We start from the raw sequence: 20,886 nt of genomic DNA, 5'->3' as shown, positions 1-20,886 counted from the left end.
GAAGATAGTAACAGATTTACTGAAAATTCATACAAAAGTTGACTGTAATAAGTATTATACGAGACACTCACAACACCCCTCCTCATCGGATCCATCCCCACAGTCATCCACGAGGTCACACAGCTGCAGGCGCTCCACACACGCCCTGGTGCGCACGCAGTGGAAATGCGTGTGTGCGGGACACTCCGCCACCGCCTGGGGCATCGAACAGTTTTTGAAGGTGATATCGTCCAAGGCGGAGACGCCGTCGAACACTCCCAGGCTGATCTTGGCCAGAGAGATCTGGAAGGGCTGGGTGATGCGTCCCAGCTGCACCGTCACCTGGTTCCACTGGGTTCCCTGGTCGTAGAAGGTTCTCCATATGACTGTGTTGTTGTGGCTTCCATTGATTCGGAGGTACATGTCGGCGGCCCCCACAGAAATGCCTGAGTTGTAATGCCTGGAGGAGATGAGGGAGAGAAACGGAAGCAAAACAAACTTGCTGACAATAATAGTACAGCGTTGTGACGTGAGTGTTTTGTGGAATTAGGCTTCTGAGAGGTCTTCCTTAGATCAGAAACTGTAAATCAAAGACAGATTGCTCTTGGGATAATGCATATGCTTTCTGGAAATTTATAAACCTCTGTCACTTTTCTTGCCAGGAGTACCCCTGCAATCACCAGGGGGGGGACGAGGACGAGGGGGATTTAATCTGTCATTTGACATAAACTTTTAGAGGCCATTAAACTGTCAAAACGTGATGGATTCGGATACATATCTTCTGATCGTGAGCACGTGCGGAGTAAGAGAGCTGCTGAGGGAGCAGAGCGGAGACAGGTGAAGTTATGTGTGAAGGAGCCGGGAGAAGGATCGAGGAAAACATCGAAGTGGAGAGTCTGCAAATGGAAAAAGGTCTAAAATTGCAGGGGGATCTTTGGATGGGATGATTGCGGATAAGACGAGGAGTCGAGTCGATATCGCCCGGCTGCAGAGTGACTCTCACCAGAAGGTCATGGTGCATCCAGAGGCGGCTTGCTGGAACAAGGGTCCTCTGAGAACCGCTCTCGGATGCAGGCTGCTGCTGTTCTTCAGTATGAACATGGAGTGGCCTGCAGTGAGTGAGACCACAATTAATATTCAAACCATATTCAAGGTCTGAGGCAAATCTAAGACAGCCGGAGAGTCACCTTTAAAAAAAACACATCAGGACTGTTATGGAAGCTGACAGGCGGCAGGTTAATTTACTATTCAGCTAAATGCCTTCCGTGCACTGTTGTTGCCACATGGTTCAAATTCATCTACTCAAAAACCTCTCACCCTCTGGGACCTTTTGGCTTTACAACATGTAATTTGACAAAGAAAACATATCCAGTTGTCTTGGATGGGTGAGAGGACAGGGACAAGGTTGTTTTTATTAACTGCAAATGTCTCAAAGCTTTCATTCCACACACCACCTCGAAAACCACAAGACGAAAATGAACTTTCCTTTAAATAAAGAATAAGGAGAAATTCACATTATCATAGCACAGTTACTTTATTTTTGGACTGCAGGGCCTTCATCAGAACTCATTAAAACTTTTTTATAAAGAAAAAGATGACACCTGGTTTTATGGCAGGTAGGGTGGAAACAGCATGGATCCATTCTGCCCAAAGCTGCACAGTATGAGGTAATGGTGTGACAGAGTTAGAATATTTCCTTGGCTGATATCCGGTGCATATCTGCCAAATGAGCCCTGTTTGATACCTGCACACTGAGGCAGAGAAGATAAGTCCTTGGCTGGTCGCAGTGAGATATTCTAAACCTCCAAACACAATCCTCCCTCCAAGATATGTGTCATTTCACAAAGCTTGAAGCGCATCACGATGCTCCCAGAGCCCAAAGGAGAGCAGTAACAATTTCACTTCTTTTTTTACTGCCTGGGATGCTCTCCAGATCTGAACCCAGCAGAGCATCGTCTCACAGTATGTTCATATAACACACAGAACAAAAACAACAGATGGAGGTGCCGCTAAAACGCTTGCACCGAGTCCGCCTGCAACAGAATTCCTATAAAACCTAAAGCACGGAAGAGTTAAGACTATTCTGGAGGAAAAGTTTTAAAGATGTCATGAGGCATAAAATACAGTAACACGTTATGGTGCATAAATCTAGAAGAGAATAATGGTTTGTCAGATTGAGTAGATTGAATATATTTCGTTAAATGGTTTTATAAGCAGACTGGGTACGGTTTAAGATGAATTCCTTTCCATTGTGCAGAACGCTGGGAAAGCATTTCCCCCATGAACAGCTTATCTCAGAAAACACACAGAAAGAGGGATTTTCTTTCCTTCCACTAAACCTTGATTTAATCTGCAGATAATATTTTGTCAGTTATTTCGGACCAACCACCCTGGACACAAATCCTTTTATCGACTCATCACATTTCGCTCATATCATTCCACTGACAGATAACGTCATGTGGCACATTCTGGCATCGCTCCCTCTACGTGTGCGGTTTCCTTACCCCCGGTGCTGTTTGTGGAGTGGTCCAGAAGTGGTGGGTGGCCGTGGTACTCGGGCGGCACCTCCTCAGAGGAGCCCCTGACCCAGTCAAAGCCGTCGCCGAGGGTGAGCTCGTACCAGCCGCCAGGCCCGTCCTCAAAGTCACACTCAGAGGCTGAAAGGGTAGAGGGAAAGAAACCAGTTTCATTTGTGACCTTTGAAGCAGCAGTTAGATCCACAACCACACAGCAGTGTTTAAAAGAGATTTCAATCACATCATTATCCACTTCAGCAGATTGGGCTATTATTTCTGATTGGTACTACTAATTTTGACTTTTAAGGCATAACAGGTCCGATCACAGTATCTAAAAACATGTCACATATTCTGCCAACCTCAGGCAGAAGCAGTGTTGTGAATTCAGGGTCAATATTGCATTAATATTTGCAACTATGGCATTGTTTAGTTTACAAGTCCAGTAACAAAACACTTTTCCATAATGGAGGCCGATGCTCATGGGTATTGGAGCATTTGGGCCTTTCTATTCTGCCAAACAGACACAAAACAAAATTTAAATAATTTAAATAGGGGGTCATAACATAAAAACAAAATGATTGTCAAAATATCTGGAAGCGTTTCTATGTCTCTATGTTGAATATTAATGAGGATGCAGTATAAAGAAATATATTAGGTGGAAATTAAACACGAGACCTTGTTTGGAAAGTTGTGTCTACCATTTAAATAAAGTTTTTAAAATTTAAAGCAACTAAAAGAAGATGGAACTCTGGGTTCATACTGGTAATAAAAATCTCTGCATGTGTCTTTAACGGTTGTCGACCTCCAGACAGATGATAATAAGTCTCCACGCTGCTCACGGCCAAGAGTACAAATGGAATGTGGATTATTTGAATGTGTTACTTGGCAAAGACGTTTCTTTCTTACGGCAGCCAGCTTCATCCTCTCCGTGGGGACAGTCGGGGGTGAAATCACACACTTTGCTTCCCATGATGCACGTCCCACCACCACAGTCAAACTCAGAGGGAGGGCAGGCCGGCGGAGGGGCCACACTGCTCTCTATCAGTGAAACATAAAGAGTATTGGTATTACAGTATTCAGTATTCAGATACATTGATAGATGGTAAATCCAATTTACGAGTTCGGATAGTCTGATCAATAGCACATCTAAGACTCTTAAACAAACTCAATTTCATTTTGCTTACATGGAGGAATGGATTTGTAATGGCTTTCAATAGGCCAATTGAAAATATACGTTATTCAAATGACAATGAAATGAACCTCGAACAAAACCAGAAGAGGTATTTTCAGTAAAAATGTCTGAGGAGACGGCTGATCAGTTCGAAGTTTTGTCGAATATAAGACTGAAAACAGAAATGAAAGCAGTATTTCTTATTATTTACAGATATTTAAGTAGTGAGAAATGAATCAGACAAGACCTGGCCTGGCATCGTCCACTGGGAATATAAGTCTGGCATGTAAAAGAACGCACATACGCAGACACGCAAACACCCTCGGACAAACTCACACATGCAAAGAGTGTGAATTATGATGAGAGGTGTTGAAGAGGCGTCAAACTTTGGCTGGAAATATAATTTACAATAACATGCTGGTGACTTATTTGTGCCCTGCATCCATTTAATTGTAGTTCAGTATTGAATTTTTACATTGTCATTATCTGCAATAGTGCAATTAAGTCTGCATTCATCGATGCTGTGAACCCAATATTTCAGTTCAACAAATTGATGTGCCATGTGGGTGATGGAGGGTACAATAAAGGACATAAAGAATTCTCTGTAAGTGACCATTATGGCATGTAGTTAGCCATATTAGACGTGGGCCACATATCAACGCACTATCAGTGTCTCCCTGCACAGGTACAGGCCAGGCCGTATCCATGTGCCATACATATTAAACCCGGCCCCGAGCAGTAAAGCAGGATTGGCATTTGACATAAAAGATGATGTACTCATATGGAGCTGCTGGCTCCCAAGTAGATTTTGCCCCGTAAACCTTTGTTCAGTTTTTGGTTTAATGTTTTTCGATATGATTGACCAGATTTTCTAAAGGCCACGGATATTTCTGGGGATCAAAAGACAGATGGAAGCAGAGAGACAACGTGTCGTCCATATAGACTTGATAGACTAAGCCTGCTTCACAAAGGCCTGTTCTCAATTCACCTAATTTACACCTTAGAGCTCTTATCACAAAAATTGGTACCAACAGCTGCATATGTATGGATGGGAAAAATACAAATACAACTTCACCAGTCTTCTTTTAGCTCTGTTTTGTTCTCCACCACCTCCTAAGGGAAATATGTATCTCCATTGTCATTCAGAAACAAATGAGCTTTGGGAGCTATTTGAATTAAAAAAACTATTCATCCACTAAGAAAGACTTTGGAATTCAATCTCATCATTCAGCGAAAATCCATAACTAACTTTATTACCTGACCTGAGTTCTGCCTCTGGACCGAATCTATAATCAGAGTAACTGACGCCCCATCTGGAAAAGAGACCTAAAATAAGCTTCAGTCCACAGACTGGATCCTAAATGAGACAATCCATAAAGAGGCTTCATCCCCTGTATGACAGAACAGGCTAATGGTCCTTTACCAGAGGAATAAAAGCAGCTGCATAGATGCTGTAGTTTGTGCCTGCAGGTAAAAAAGCTATATATCACCAAGGCAACATGTTGAAACCCTGTTCAAAATGCAGAGTGGACTGTGCTTTATCAAACACACCCAGCCAATATGCTGAAGTAAATCATATTCATCACTGAGCTGCAGGCAGAGCACTACAGCGCACATAAATAAACCCACAGATCGCGGCTCCATATTCAGAGTGGTAAGCACTATTCTAATGATTCAGTTATTCTGTTATGAATCCCGTCCTGGGTGCTTTAGTGTCGCCCCTCTGTTATCAGTATTCAAAACAAGTGTGTTGCAAGTCTGTTTATGTGCGGCGATATTTCAAAATGTCAAGGGCTGAACTCGCCCCGTCTGTGCAGTGAGATGTTATTGATGGTGGCAGTACCGGGCGCCGGCAGGCAGCCGGGACTGAAGGATAAGTCGTTGATGGCGAGGACCTCGGAGGCTTCGCCGTCAGCGGAAAGTTCCCCTCGAATAATCACCTGCATGGGAGCAGAGACAACCTTCATCAGATCATTCACCTTTTATTCTCTTTCTACACAATTTGTCTACACAATGTTGTTTTTCTATATTTCTCTCTGACACACATCTGCATGTGTAGTCTACTATATGAAATATAACTCAAAAAATCATTAAGTTTTCTTGTACAGTAGTTCTGACTACTAAGTGTTTTTCCACACAAAAAAACAATAAAAACAAAAAATGCAGGATTAAAGTTCAGTACAGGATTAAAGTATAGAAACTAGTACATAAGATAACACAAAAGATAAATAAATATAATATCAAAGTCCACACAACAGCTTTATCTGTACAAGTGGAGTTTTACAATCCATAATTTATGACTAATCTAACTGTGGATTATGTCATCATGTGTGATGGGAAAATGGACTCAGCTGGTATTTCTTTTTCCCCCCAAATCTGGACTTTGAGGCCATAAATGTAACACAATGAATAATGTGCACATGAGTGTACATAGCATCAGTGTTTATTTAGGACTTTAGCCAAACCATCATGTTTCTCGATCTGATCCAGTCACTGTTGTCTTCAGAGACAAAGCTGGAATCACTTAGAAATGAACAGGGCTACATAGATTACATTATCTGTTTCTCTTTTTGTGTTTATAAAATGCATCTTATTATTTATTTCCATCAATCTTAATAAAGATGCTCAAAGTAATAAAGAAAATCTTAAAGAAAATAAAAGTTAATAGGTGAAAACACTGCAGATCATTATGGTAATCGACTGAAATTAAACTCACAGCGGTGAATAAATCCACTTAGTTAAAATGTCTTTGAAACAGGAAGTGGATGAATGATGATGGTGAAGGTTGATACCGACACTGAGGATGTGAGAAGGACACAAACAGAAAGTGTCATCGATCTCCAGATGGCGCCCGAAGGGTCCGACTGGGTCAGTACCCCCTCACTACACATAAAGGGCTCCTGGTGTTCAGCCAATTTTTATACTGTGAGGACTTTATTTATAAGGAAATGAAGGCTTTAGAAAAGATGAAATATTATAAATGCTGTATAAAATCACAATTTACCATGTCAACCTCTGTCTTTGTATTTTTTGCAAATAAATATTTGTTTTGATTAATTGGTCCTTGTTTCTGGTGCTTTTGCTTGTTTATAAACATATTCAATATCTTGTTATCCATCTTTTCAATAACTGTAATCTAATCCAAACTAAGAAACAGCAATATAAAATGTCCATCCAGCTATTATGTGTACCGGTTGTTAGCGCCTCTAGCTAACCTAAGCTGTATGTCTGTTGATTGTGGGAGGAAGTTACCCAGAGATAAGGCAGCCACCAGGAAAACATCACACCACGGTTCAAATCCCTTCTTGCTGTGAGGCCACTAACCACTGCACCACCATATAAACAATATAAAATGTTGTTAGGGTAAATTCTAAATATTACTGACCTGAAAACTGTAATTACTGGAGAACTGAATCACTGTCTGCAGCCATGTTCCCGTCTGCGGTTGCGTTGAGTTCTTCCACGTCACGTTGCTCTGACCCAGAGGATGAGTCTGGACCAGGACCTGAAGATCTCCATGTGTCCCCCCGACGTAATAGTAGAAACTCATCTGATGGATAAGAGTGAAGAGAGGCTGGTCGGCTGATATTATGTGTATCATGTCTTTGACTTGATTGATGCTAAAGTTACCTGACAAGTCTGAGTGGGTCTGAAAACAGGACTGATCAGATCTGCTGTGGTTCTGTTTGCTCCATCAGGCGACAAGGACAGGAAATATGCTGCAGGAGTAAACAAGAGACAATAAGCTTGACCTTGTGCATTCAAAATGTCCCATATGGCAAATGTGAGACACTCGAACCTGACGTGTTGCTGTGGTCGCGTTCGAGTCCGGAGGCTTCAGTTGTTCTCGCCCATTCAGAAGAAGTCTCTGAGCTTTGAGTCAGGTCACAGAACCCCTGCTCAAAGTCACACCTCCTATATGTGGAACCTTCAATAGAAAATAATAACACTCAGAACTGTGCAGCTGCTTTCACTCCTCCTTCACTCCTCCTCGCACAATAGAGATTGTGAAAGTGTGATAAATGTGTTTCCTTTTGATTTGATAGCTACATTTGCAACAAGGGTATATAAAACATACAGCACACAATATATAGAGCACATATTTTCAGAGATATGCGAGTCAGGAATCACATTTACATAATGTAACATATATATCACATCCTCTACCATTGGCTTATAGCTACAAATGAAACAATTATTATAAAAGATTATAAAAGATGTGCATTGCTGTAGGGGTACGATGACGATACATTAATATCCTTTTAAGTAGAAAGCAACTTGTATTACAGAGCAGTGCACCTTCAAAGCTACAAAGTTCCTATGGGGAGTTTGAAAGAGAAGTATAGTTTCATACCACAGGTACTTAAGTGTGAGTCCATCAAACAATAGCAATGAATTATTAATACGTTTTATCTAATTAATTTAGTTAATTTGAGAGCAATTTTTCTTGAAATAATCATCATACTTTTACCTTGAATGAATAATTAGGAAGCTAAATTGTATTATTTCAACAGTTATTCTCAGTCACATGTTATAACACCGTTCCTATAAAGGCCTTAAATATAAAAGTGGGATAAGAAAGACTAAATTAACACATTTCCTTATCGTTAAAAGCTAATAACACAAAACAGACGTCTTTACAACAGGCCTCCATTACCCAGTCACAGCTACAGGCATTGCATGGTTTCTTTGAAATTAACGTTGTGGGCGAGAGACATTCCTTTTTTCAGCTGGAAATAGGTTGAATGCTTTTGAAAATAAATATAATTTCACATTTAGGATATCTATATATATTCACCTACTTCAACCCTCACCCGAGAGGTAATTCTCTCTCCATGATTACAATCATGGGGGAAAATATTAGTTTTCACTTGCATTTACACCGAGAGCCGCATGTTAAATATATCTGTTGACTCTTACCTTCTCTTCTAGTCTACACTGTTTGTATTTACTCATTGTCTTTTACTAAAATACTGAATGTCCGACTCACAGTTTTCCTCATCGCTGCCATCTCCACAGTTGTCCGTGAAGTCACACACACGATCCTCAGACACACACAACCCGTGAGTGCAGGCAAACTCCTGGTTAGAACAGCCTCGGACACACCCAGGGGTAAACACCAGACAGAAGGCCAACAGCGGCCACACCGAGCCTGGCAGCGACGACATCAGCCGGACAGTTGTGTGTCCTTTCACTAAGAACACTTTATTTCCACCTCTAGGAAAAGCATTTTGTCACGGCATGGGGAAAAGCTTCAGTCGAGGCCCAGTGTTACTCCGTCGTGTACAGTTCTCTTGGATCTTGATATGATCCTGTGTGCGTGTTCATGCCGGTTGCACATTGTAAAGGCTGATAAGTGTCTTTTATGGCCGTTGCACAATAAGGTCCCTTTGCTGGTTTGTGTTTTCCTGTATACACCATGGAACAATGGTATGCTCAAAGTGTGAATGTTTTTGTGTTTCCATCTTCTTGAAACGGCGAAAGATTAGATGATATTCTTCTGCATGTTCTTTCTGTTTCAGTTTAAACTTAATTTCAATTAAATCTCTTGTTAACAAAAGTTTAATACAAGTTAACAGTGTGTCGGAAACTCTAACTGTTGAAAGAATTGCCATCTTCTTCCTTCTGGCTACACACTTGGTTTATGTCAGTGTTTCAATGAGCAAATAAAAAAGTTTAAAGCTGCAAATGTGATGAAAAACATGTGCAGATTTATAAATCAAAATCAAGTACAAGAGCGTGGTTCGGTCATCTGGTGATGGTATCAGCTCTGTATGCCTTATGCTAATATCCTCACAGTGATAATTCACATCTACTTGTGTTTAGCTGCTGTGACATTCCACTTAAAACACAAATATCCAACTCATGGTGGCGCTAGAGAAAATGTCAGGAGCTCAACAAAGCCAAGTTTTGAACATCTCCACCAGATTTCATGGTATTGAATCCATTGAGTTGGGAGTCTGCCCATGTAGTTTTTTTGCCCTGTTACTAAAACACCATGCTCATATTAATATTCCTATCCTTGACTACTACCCTGTGCTTATCTGTGAATTAATATAAATTTGCTATTTTTATTAAAAGTTATACTCATATTTAAAACTACTTCTCTGGAGGTTAGTCCTATGAACCTTGCAGAGAGACGAAGGTTTTCAGCAAAATAAAGCACATTAGATCTAAGTAATTACAAATTAATGGACTTAATATGAAGCAGGGGAGGGAAGAACTGAGGTTGGGAATACAAACTACTCTAACAGAATCCTTAAATGTGTCCAACTGGGCATAGCCACACTTTACACCAAGGGATAATTTAATTTCACTGTAATCAATAAGGACCTTAAAACAGCCAGTACATGAGAGTAGTTGTTGTTGGCGGCTCAAATGAAATTAACCTTGAGAAACGAGGAAAGCTTGACGGCTCTATAAGGGAGGAGCCATTGGAACAAGGAAGAGGTTGCCATATGTATTGATCGCTATTGGCAATGGTAGTGAGAAGAGGACAAGCAGCACCTTGTTGAGAAAGTATTACATAGTCTATATCTTTAGTGCATTAGCTTGAAATAAGAGGTGATTCGACGGGTCTCTTATTTCTCTCCGTGCCAGAGGAGCAGTTATGAAATTGCCACAGTTTCATCTAATGTTTGTGATATTTCATTCTGGACCAAAGCAATAGCTGTTGTTATTTTGTTATTTCTAGATGCATGCCCCTTTCAGAGCTTAAAAGCAAATGTTCCATAAAGCTTCCCCCTTTCACAGCTCAGCTCCCCTTGTTAACTTGAGTCTGTTCTATTCCTCACAGCTAATGAATTCTTGTAAACTCCTGTGATCCAGTTCACCTTCGTGGACAAAGCTGAGGTCAAAGCAAAGCAGCAATTTAAGTGAGTTTAATAAGACACATTTATCACTGAGGCTCCAGTGGGCGGTTTGATCACTGCAACTATTTGTCAAGCAGTTGACTAAACTGTTTCACTCACTGTGTTGTGCATTAAAAAAAAAGATGCAGTGATTAAATCCTGTTCCTGTTTGTTACCACACTGATTGTCTGTGACCTCAAATCTCTGATAAGAGGTCTCACCTGAGTGATGGAAAGAGGGAGGTTACTTCCACAAACCACTAATTAACATTAAACAGAGATTTTTAGTTAAAAAGTATATCAACTCCTAAAAGAAATGTGATTGTGACCCAGCAGGTTGAGGACATGCAAGACACATAGGCGATAAAAGAGGGTTTTATAGGAAATGTGTCTGTACAGCACAGAAAAGAAATGGTTAAGTTTCCTCATCATTCCCATAATAGCTTTTTTCCTAGGCTGGCACCTTTGGACACCTCTGTAATTAGAACATATTGTCAGCGAGGAACATTTGCATCGCACTTCCAACGCAACCAATTTGCTTTCACCATCCAAGCTGTGGCCCGATGTGAAGCACTCGCTAATTTTCCTCTGACCTGAATCAAGTGATTCACTGCCGAGTGAAGTGGTCACAGCAGCTGGGGTTTAATTTGAACTGCGTACCTGGAGGAGACGCTTCGCGCAGCACCTCCAATCAACACAACGAGCGGGGGAAGATCCTGCAGTGCGCTGTGGGGCATGTGACACAAAGCAGCCGACAAAGTGATAACAAAGGAACTTAATAAGAGGAATATGTAGAAAATGAGTCTGCATTTAAAAGTTGAATCTCACGCATCCCGTTTGTGGGATCTCTGCCCGACCTCCTGACTTTATTTAAGAGCCACTTTGCCAACATGTCTTACACAAAGTACAGGAAGACAATTAACATCTGAAGCCCCCGCAGGTTCTATTTTATTTAAAAAGGGTTCCTCTGAATCAATGAAGTAGAAATGAAAACTTTTCTGATCCCAACCATATATAGATATGCATTTAAAGCTCTAATTTTGGTCTCCTCCAACTAAATCTGGCTTTTTTCAGTATGCTCAGTAACCAGGCGCTTACTTTATTTACCTGCTGTTTGGTATTGCGCGGGTAGTGTTCAGTGTTTTTCAACAACGCTAATTGGTGAGAATTCAGACCAAAACCAAGTGCCTCAAATTTGCCCTTAAGTACATTTCCACCTCTTCAGTAAAGCAATAAATCCGCCTTTGCATCTTAATCGCAATTGCCCTGTTGTGAATGAGCGACTCCAGACGACAGTTTTTCTAAATAACGTGTCCGGTTATTTAAAAGTCTCCCAGTTCTTCGGGTCGTTAGCCCTGAGGGTAAAAACCTGAATAATCACAGCTTTATTAATGACTAAGACAGGAGTAGTTCATTAGGCAGGAGGAGACGACAGGTTTTATAATGATGATCCAAAATGATGCCAAAGAGGAAAATCTGACCTGAATTAACAGGCGTTTCCTCCACAGTAAATTTCAGCTTTAAACACTCTTGATACAGCACTTGAACGTTTCTGAGTAATAAATATGAATATGACTGTTCTAACCTCTTGATATTCAAGCGCTGCGACGAATGAATCATGAGGAGATATCTGCCGAAACCTTGACCATGACGGCCCTGTGTGTGTGTCTGTGTCCATCTGTCTTTGTGAGGACCAGTTTGAGTATTAAACCTTATGTAGTGAGGACATTGAACCCGTTGCTCTCATTCTGAAACACTTTAAAAGGTTTTTTTGAGGGTTAAGACGTTTAAGGCTAGGATTAAATGATGGTTACGGCAAGGCCTGTGTCTCTGTGTGTGTGTGTGTGTGTGTGTGTGTGTGTGTGTGTGTGTGTGTGTGTGTGTGTGTGTGTGTCTCATCTCATCTCATTTTCATCCGCTTATCCGGGGTCGGGTCGCGGGGGGAGCAGCTCAAGCAGGGGGCCCCAGACTTCCCTTTCCCGGGCCACATTGACCAACTCTGACGGGGGGATCCCGAGGCGTTCCCAGGCCAGTGTTGAGATATAATCTCTCCACCTAGTCCTGGGTCTTCCCCGAGGTCTCCTCCCCACTGGACGTGCCTGAAACACCTCCCAAGGAAGGCGCCCAGTGGGCATCCTTACCAGATGCCCGAACCACCTCAGCTGACTCCTTTCTAAGTGAAGGAGCAGCGGCTCTAATCCGAGTTCCTCACGGATGGCTGAGCTTCTCACCCTATCCCTAAGGGAGACGCCAGCCACCCTTCTGAGAAAACTCATCTCGGCCGCTTGTACCCGTGATCTCGTCCTTTCGGTCATCACCCAGCCCTCATGACCATAGGTGAGGATAGGAACGAAGATCGACCGGTAGATCGAGAGCTTTGCCTTGCGGCTCAGCTCTCTTTTCGTTACAACGGTGCGGTAAAGCGAACGCAGTACCGCCCCCGCTGCTCCGATTCTCCGGCCAATCTCACGCTCCATAGTACCCTCACTCGCGAACAAGACCCCAAGGTACTTGAACTCCTTCACTTGGGCTAAGGACTCATTTCCTACCCGGAGTAAGCAATCCATCGGTTTCCTGCTAAGAGTCATGGCCTCAGATTTAGAGGTGCTGATCCTCATCCCAGCCGCTTCACACTCGGCCACCAGCCGATCCAGTGAGTGCTGAAGGTCACAGGCCGATGATCCAATGAGGACCACGTCATCTGCAAAAAGCAGTGACGAGATCCTCAGACCACCGAACTGCAACCCCTCCCCACCCCGACTACGCCTCGATATCCTGTCCATGTATATCACAAACAGGATTGGTGACAAGGCGCAGCCCTGGCGGAGACCAGCATCCACTGAGAACGAAACTGACTGGCTACCGAGGACGCGAACACAGCTCTCGCTTTGGGAGTACAGGGATTGGATGGCCCTGAGGATAGACCCCCTTACCCCATACTCCCGCAGCACCTCTCACAGTTTCTCCCGGGGGACCCGGTCATACGCCTTCTCCAGATCCACAAAACACATGTAGACCGGATGGGCATACTCCCAGGCCCCCTCCAGGATCCTTGCGAGAGTGAAGAGCTGGTCTGTAGTTCCACGTCCGGGGCGAAAACCGCATTGTTCCTCTTCAATCTGAGGTTCGACGATCGGCCGAACCCTCCTTTCCAGCACCTTGGAGTAGACCTTACCAGGGAGGCTGAGAAGTGTGATGCCCCGGTAATTGGCACACACTCTCTGGTCCCCCTTTTTGAACAGGGGAACCACCACCCCAGTTTGCCACTCCTTTGGCACTGTACCCGACTCCCACGCGATGTTGAATAGGCGTGTCAACCATGACAGCCCCTCAACACCCAGAGCCTTTAGCATTTCTGGCCGGATCTCATCAATCCCTGGGGCCTTGCCACTGCGGAGATGTTTGACCACCTCAGTGACCTCCACCAGGGAAATTGACGATGAAACACCATCAACCTCGAGCTCTGCCTCCAACATAGAGGGCGTGTTATTCGGATTCAGGAGTTCCTCAAAGTGTTCCTTCCAACGTCCGACAACCTCCTCAGTTGAGGTCAACAGAGTCCCATCCTTACTGTACACAGCTTGGATGGTTCCCCGTTTCCCCCTCCTGAGGTGCCGGATAGTCTTCCAGAAACACTTTGGTGCCGACCGAAAGTCCTTCTCCATGACCTCTCCGAACTTCTCCCACACCCGCTGCTTAGCCTCCGACACGGCAGCAGCTGCAGCCCTTCGGGCCTGTCGGTACCCTGCAACCGAGTCAGGAGTCCTCCAGGATATCATATCCCGGAAGGCCTCCTTCTTCAATCGGACGGCTTCCCTGACCACCGGTGTCCACCACGGTGTCCGAGGGTTACCGCCCCTTGAGGAGCCTAAGACCCTGAGGCCACAGCTAGCCGCCGCAGCTTCAGCAATGGAGGCTTTGAACACCGCCCACTCCGGCTCAATGCCCCCAACCTCCACAGGAATGCCAGAAAAACTCCGCCGGAGGTGTGAGTTGAAGATACCTAGGACGGGGGCCTCCTCCAGACGTTCCCAGTTCACCCGCACTACTCGTTTGGGCTTACCAGGTCTATCCGGAAATTTCCCCCACTCCCTGATCCAACTCACAACCAGATGGTGGTCGGTTGACAGTTCCGCCCCTCTCTTTACCCGAGTGTCCAAAACATGCGGCCTCAGATCAGATGACACGATCACAAAATCGATCATTGATCTTCGGCCTAGGGTACTCTGGTACCAGGTACACTTATGAGCACCCTTATGTTCGAACATGGTGTTTGTTATGGACAATCCATGGCTAGCACAGAAGTCCAATAACAAACGACCGCTCGGGTTCAGATCAGGGAGGCCGTTCCTCCCCACCACGCCTCTCCAGGTGTCTCCATCGTTGCCCACGTGGGCGTTGAAGTCACCCAGCAGAACTACGGAGTCCCCTACTGGAGCCCCATACAGGACTCCATTCAGGGTCTCCAAGAAGGCCGAGTACTCTGAACTGCTGTTTGGTGCATACGCACAAACAACAGTCAGAGTTTTCCCCCCTACAACCCTTAGGCGCAGGGAGGCGACCCTCTCGTCTACCGGGGTAAACTCCAACACCGCGGCGCTCAGCCGGGGATTTATGAGTATCCCCACACCCGCCCGACGCCTCACGCCCTTGGCAACTCCGGAGAAGAATAAAGTCCAACCCTTATCCAGGAGTATGGTACCAGAGCTGAGACTGTGCGTGGAGGTAAGCCCCACCAGATCTAACTGATAGCGCTCCACCTCCCTCACAAGCTCCGGTTCCTTTCCCCACAGCGAGGTGACGTTCCACGTCCCCAGAGCCAGCTTCTGCCGCCCGGGTCTGGTCCGTCGAGACCCCCTACCTTCGCTGCCACCCATGTGGCTGCGCACCCGACCCCAACGGGTCTTCCCACAGGTGGTGGGCCCATGAGATGAAAAGAGGGGGGGTGCCACGTAGTTTGTTCGGGCTATGCCCGACCGGGCTCCGTGGCAAACCCGGCCACCAGACGCTCGCCATCGAGCCCTCCGTCTGGGCCTAGCTCCAGACGGGGGCCCCGGGCTTCCTCCGGGCTGGGTCCCATCTCCTCTTTCGTCGATATTCATTGAGGGTTTTGAACCATTCTTAGTCTGGCCCCTCACCTGAGACCACTCTGCCATGGGAGACCCTACCAGGAGCACAAGGCTCCAGACAACACAGCCCTCAGGTTCACGGGGACACGCAAACCTCTCCACCACGATAAGGTGACGGTGACGGTGTGTGTGTGTGTATATGAATTAAAGGCTGTCATCGAGGCAGGAATTCATGCTGTAATTGTGGCCTTTAATTTGCTCATCACGTCGAAGAGGCTGGGAGTCTGTGTAGTCATAAACATTTATGGATCAGCACACAGACAGTTGTATCCAGTTCAACACAAGCCATTTCTTTTAATGGCAACAGCTACAGACATATAAAGCATTGAACCGTGCCTTTGGTTCAGGTTGATAGCAAACTGCTCTTCAGCTCAAGTTAATTGTGTGTCCATTCATAGGTGGCATTGGGCCTCCTTTGTTTTTCATCACTTCTTATCCACAGTCTCACACAGATTAGAAGGATAATGGCCTGACCTGGCCTGAAGGACTAGTATGCGAGAGGGGCTGCAACATGGACGAGTGTTGAATTTCATACTTGACCCTTAAATTATTTTCTCTTTGTGTTGAAAAGTTGTTTCTCAGAGCTTGTCGGACGCACATAACAGAGTTAATTTCATCCACTGAGGAAAACAATGAAATGCAGTTGGAAACATGGTGCAGATTTTTCCTAGTGTTGGTGAATTAGAGTCCAACATTGGGCCATGTTGTTGCTGTTGCAGAATTCACGGAATCAACAGTCAGCTTTGTAAGTAGGCCTGCCACTATAATTGTGTTCTCTTAATTTCCTGCAATTTACATCTATATGCTTTATTAGAGCAGGTCATCTAAAGTGTCGACCGTTTCTCTTACTACTAGCTGAATATCGAATAACTCATGTTTTTACTGCTGTAACCACAGAGAAAATGTGGCACCTATAGAACAAAGGTTGAATTAAATGTCTTAAATATGTCAGCATCAGTGGAGGGTGAACTTAACTTCAACAGATCGAGTGGGTGGAGTAAGCAGGGGAAAACTCTGAAGTGAACAAAGAACAGGGCTTTTGATTTCCTGTTACATTTTATGTTCACTGGGACAAGTTCAAGCGGTTGCCGACAGACTGTGACAGAGACAGTTTGTCCTCTGAAGGATAGCCTCACTGTGCCCAACCAGGGGAAGCTAACTTGTCAAAACCAATATATCACTTTACTTTCTCACTCATCTCAAGGGCAGTGCTCAACAAACTGAAACAAAGTGACTTTTCTAACATGAGGTTGGAGGATTGTTCATTTTACATTGCAACACTTGGTTTCGGGCAAAGATATTGGATGTTCTTGTGGATTTACAAAATCCCAAATCAATTGTACATCTCAAAATAACCACATACAGTAGTAGACTTAATATGGCCACTTGTATAAGAATGGAAAACTTGCCGTCTGGACCATATTTTACTTTCATATTTCACAAAGGAACATCACTAGGGGTCTCCGCATCAAATCCCTAAAATGTTAATCTGGTCCTCTTGCAAACCAATCAGTGTCAGCAACTCATGCTTCACGTCCACATCCTCCCCTATGCATCATATTATTTATCACTGACAAGCAAAACCCACATACTGACACAGACTAACAAATGGTAAATGCAAAGAAAGGATCAGTTTCACGATGATCACTCCTCCCTTCTTTAGTCTCAGCTCCTTTTCAGATAAATATACTGTTAGTGATTCCTCTGTTTCCCCTTTACTCTTTTTCCCTTCACAATTATAGAAGAAAATCAATGGAGCTTGGAAGCAAGGAGCCCATTACTGGTGGAGATGATGACATTTACTCTGACATCTACGGCCACTATGTGCAATAGGCCATAATTTAGCACTCCTATACTTAAGCCTGTGTAGAATGGCAGAAACCTTTTTTTTGTATTCTTGTAACAGTCTAAGTGGCTGCAACAGATTAGAACTCAAACTTGGAAGATGTTGTTTCAGAATGTGTCATTTTCCTGGGTTTATAAGAACAAACTAAGAAGCAGAAGGTAAACAAGGTGACATTGGTTCTGTTTTCTGTGAGAAATGTGATTTGACATTTCATTACAGCCAAATGAGGATAATTTGATGTGTAATATGTAATCCATCATAAATTCGCCATCACCCATTCATGTTGAATTAAAGGAATTCACCCACCACATAAAAACCCAACAGTTTTTACGATGCATTAGTTACGTTTAGAAACTGAAAGGTTAAATGTTTGCTTCCCAGCACCATTAGCTGTGTTATCTCGGGGGGGACAAAATAGAAAATTTCTGGCATTGTTCCTGGACTGTCAGTGAAACATTTCATAGATAAAACCAGAAAACAAAAGGTGAGCAGATGGGAAATTTGGCTTCGACGGCACAAAGTCATTTCGGGGGCAAGCAGAACAGCAGCTCCGGCACTACAGCTGATCAGCAGCTGCAGAAGAGAACTGTACATGCACAGGATATAATGGATATCAGTTTGGTCAAGTGCTTTGTGTCAAGGCAGGGAGACTTAACATAAAGGTGATATATTGTATATCACTACATATGTGACACATCATCATATATGCTGGAGGGTATATGTGTGATGGATGTGTAGGGGGGTTGGGTAGGTTACGGTCCAACGGTCCGGCGGTGAAGCATTCTTCTTTAAAATGCAAATGAACCCGCTGAATGCACAAGGAGACAGGCTTCAAGTGACACTGCATGTGACAGGGAGAATGTCATGAGAGCGGTGGCTTCACAGCACGTCTATGAAATTGAATTTTTGCATGAATTAATCAGTGGCCCAGGCGCCGTGATTATCTCTGAGCAGAGAATAATCAGGAATGTATAATTCTGTGTCTGACTGACGGGTGGGGAAATCAGGAAGATACTGTATCACTGCATGTGTGTGTGTGTGTGTGTGTGTGGGGGGGATGTTTCCATTTGAGGATCTGAAGACTGCGGGAGGAGCTGGGTGTCAAATTAAATTAAGGAAGATTAGTGAGAAAAGCTGCGAGGCTCAAAGTATGTTCAGTCAGCCTCCTAAAAGAAAATAGATAAGGTGAAATGCAATCTCTGTCTGGAGTAACATACAACTGAATAATTATTACAGTGAGATACCATGCATTGAGTGTTTCTAGTCTATTTCAGTGTATTTGAACGTTTCTGTGAGTGATTTTTGGACGGCAAACAAGACAATTGTTCTTTTTTCCCCCCTTGAGTGAAACAATTTAAAAATGAACAAAAAAATAAAAAACACAGGTGTTTTCTCTCTTCACTGTTTTATTGTACAGCTGCCCGAGGCTTCCATTCAGCCCGTCTGTCGAGCATATGGTGTTTATTTCGGCCATTTTAGTAGAACAAATTGGTTTGGTCTCGATTCAGGACCTGTCAAATTCAGACAGATCCGCCCGAAAACGAAGGGAAAGGCAATTCATAAGCTCATCATGTTTAATAAGCTGCCCAGTGAACAGCCCACACATTGGAAAATAAAGAGACATATGCACGTAATGTATTTTTAAATGGAAAGGAATAAACTGTACAAAGGAATCTAGGGAATGTACGCACAGCAATGGTCATAGAATTAATGGAAATAGACTCTTTTCATGGGAGGGATTAGTTTCATGGTCTTGATGTTGTGCATGCTGCCAGGCTGTCACAGCTATAAAGAAAACACTGCCTCTGTAATGGATCAAAATATCTCCATAGGTTTAATTCTCAAAGTGTTTGGACAGTGACTCACTCACAACACTATAAACAAATTGCTAAACTCAATGATAGATAGATGTGAGCGATTGAACTGTGCAGAGGAAACATCCGACAACAACAAATAACAACAAACAACAATCCATTAATCACATAGAAATCCATCTTTACATTGTTATCATACACATGAATACATGTTCAGTTAATGAAGTCAGACCAGTGATTAAAACCATGACATAATCTAAACAGGAGGATTCTTTGTTTCTGTTTGATCCCCGTAGGTCACATGAAGGGACTGCAGCAGTAAAGTGTAGTGTGTGTGTGTGTGTGTGTGTGTGTGTGTGTGTGTATGTGTCCTTCACCTTTAGGAAAACTGATTAAATTGACAAAGAAAAGTAGCAATTATAGACGAGACATAAATTTAAAAGCTGAGTTCCTCCTGTGATGCAAATCCACTTATTGCCATATTATTTATCACCATCCTCATAATCATATTCCACAGTCTCAAACAACAGCTCTTCTCATTTCGGCTGCGATCAGGGATGAAATACGACCATGTCACAGTTTGTTCCCAACGAACAGGTGCGTTAAATAAATGAATAACATAAGGGTATTAATATCAGCTACAGCCAATGACATGAGGGATGCTCTAATAATAAGTCAAATTGACAAATGATTTACAAAACGTCAAACCAGATGTAGGAAGAAACTTTTAAGAGGACAGACAAACTATTTTAGCACGAGTTTTGGACCATAACATTTTTTTAATGGTCTGTATATATATTTAGTTGGAAGACTGGGATTGAAACTACCAGTTAGAGGACAAACACTCTAACCCCTGAGCCACAGCCGCCCCAAAAAACAACAGAGAACTGTAAAACCTGACTCCTATTATGTCATGACAAAGCTCTATGTTGTCTGTTAGTTTAATAAAATAATAATACAAGGATGGATGCGAATGTTCACGCTCAGATACTCATTCTGACTGCATGATCCTTTAGCTCCATCTAGTGGTTCATTCCTCACACTGATGATTTGGCCACAAGTCAGGATCATCAAGTTTATGTGATCCAATGAGTGTGTGTGTAACACAGGAAAGGGCCCCTCCCTGAGTGGTTGAACAATTTGAAGGCTTGAAAATGATAAGGTTGATCAATGTCATATTTTATAGATGAACAAAATATCTTCTTTTAAATAAAGCACTTTTAAATAATGTTTAACCTCTTAACAGGTGAGGAAAATCTAATGCATGTGTGTGCAACAACAAAATATTACATTGTTTAAAAACTCATGTATGATTGAATTATATCTGGCAATGCTTTAAACTAAAATGCCACGATGGATCTGGATTATAAAAGCTGATCAATCCGATCTGAGGTCGTTCCCCCAAAACCAGATGTTCAGGAGGAGGTAATACAGATGTCAATACAGCGTCTGCTTTTCTGCTGATCGAGCAGGAACTCTGAAGCACACATGATGGGAAAAGGTCAGGGGCTAAACTTGGCAGCACTTTTGTCAACATGATTGATGGTCCCAGTAAAGCATACATTACATTACACGAGTCCA

General features: G+C 43.4%; 1 protein-coding gene across 2 annotated transcripts in view; it reads right to left on the bottom strand.

The window, feature by feature from the left end:
* Positions 1-8,944, bottom strand: part of malrd1 (MAM and LDL receptor class A domain containing 1) — a 37,906-nt gene extending 28,962 nt beyond the window's left edge. The window contains exons 1-9 of one of the 2 annotated variants that reach the window (XM_062380072.1): positions 8,657-8,944; positions 7,466-7,594; positions 7,297-7,385; positions 7,052-7,216; positions 5,510-5,606; positions 3,402-3,533; positions 2,484-2,636; positions 983-1,088; positions 72-439 (exon numbers count right to left, since the gene is read on the bottom strand). In XM_062380072.1, the coding sequence (XP_062236056.1) occupies positions 72-439; positions 983-1,088; positions 2,484-2,636; positions 3,402-3,533; positions 5,510-5,606; positions 7,052-7,216; positions 7,297-7,385; positions 7,466-7,594; positions 8,657-8,834 (1,417 nt within the window). In that variant the 5' untranslated portion in view covers positions 8,835-8,944. Of the gene's footprint in view, positions 1-71; positions 876-982; positions 1,089-2,483; positions 2,637-3,401; positions 3,534-5,509; positions 5,607-7,051; positions 7,217-7,296; positions 7,386-7,465; positions 7,595-8,656 lie in introns of those variants that run through there. The other variant, XM_062380071.1, reaches the window with a different exon arrangement.
* Positions 8,945-20,886: the final 11,942 nt, after the last annotated feature.

Source organism: Platichthys flesus, chromosome 21, assembly GCF_949316205.1.
Source record: "Platichthys flesus chromosome 21, fPlaFle2.1, whole genome shotgun sequence".
NCBI lineage: Eukaryota > Metazoa > Chordata > Actinopteri > Pleuronectiformes > Pleuronectidae > Platichthys > Platichthys flesus.
This window is presented reverse-complemented; position numbering and strand designations above follow the sequence as displayed.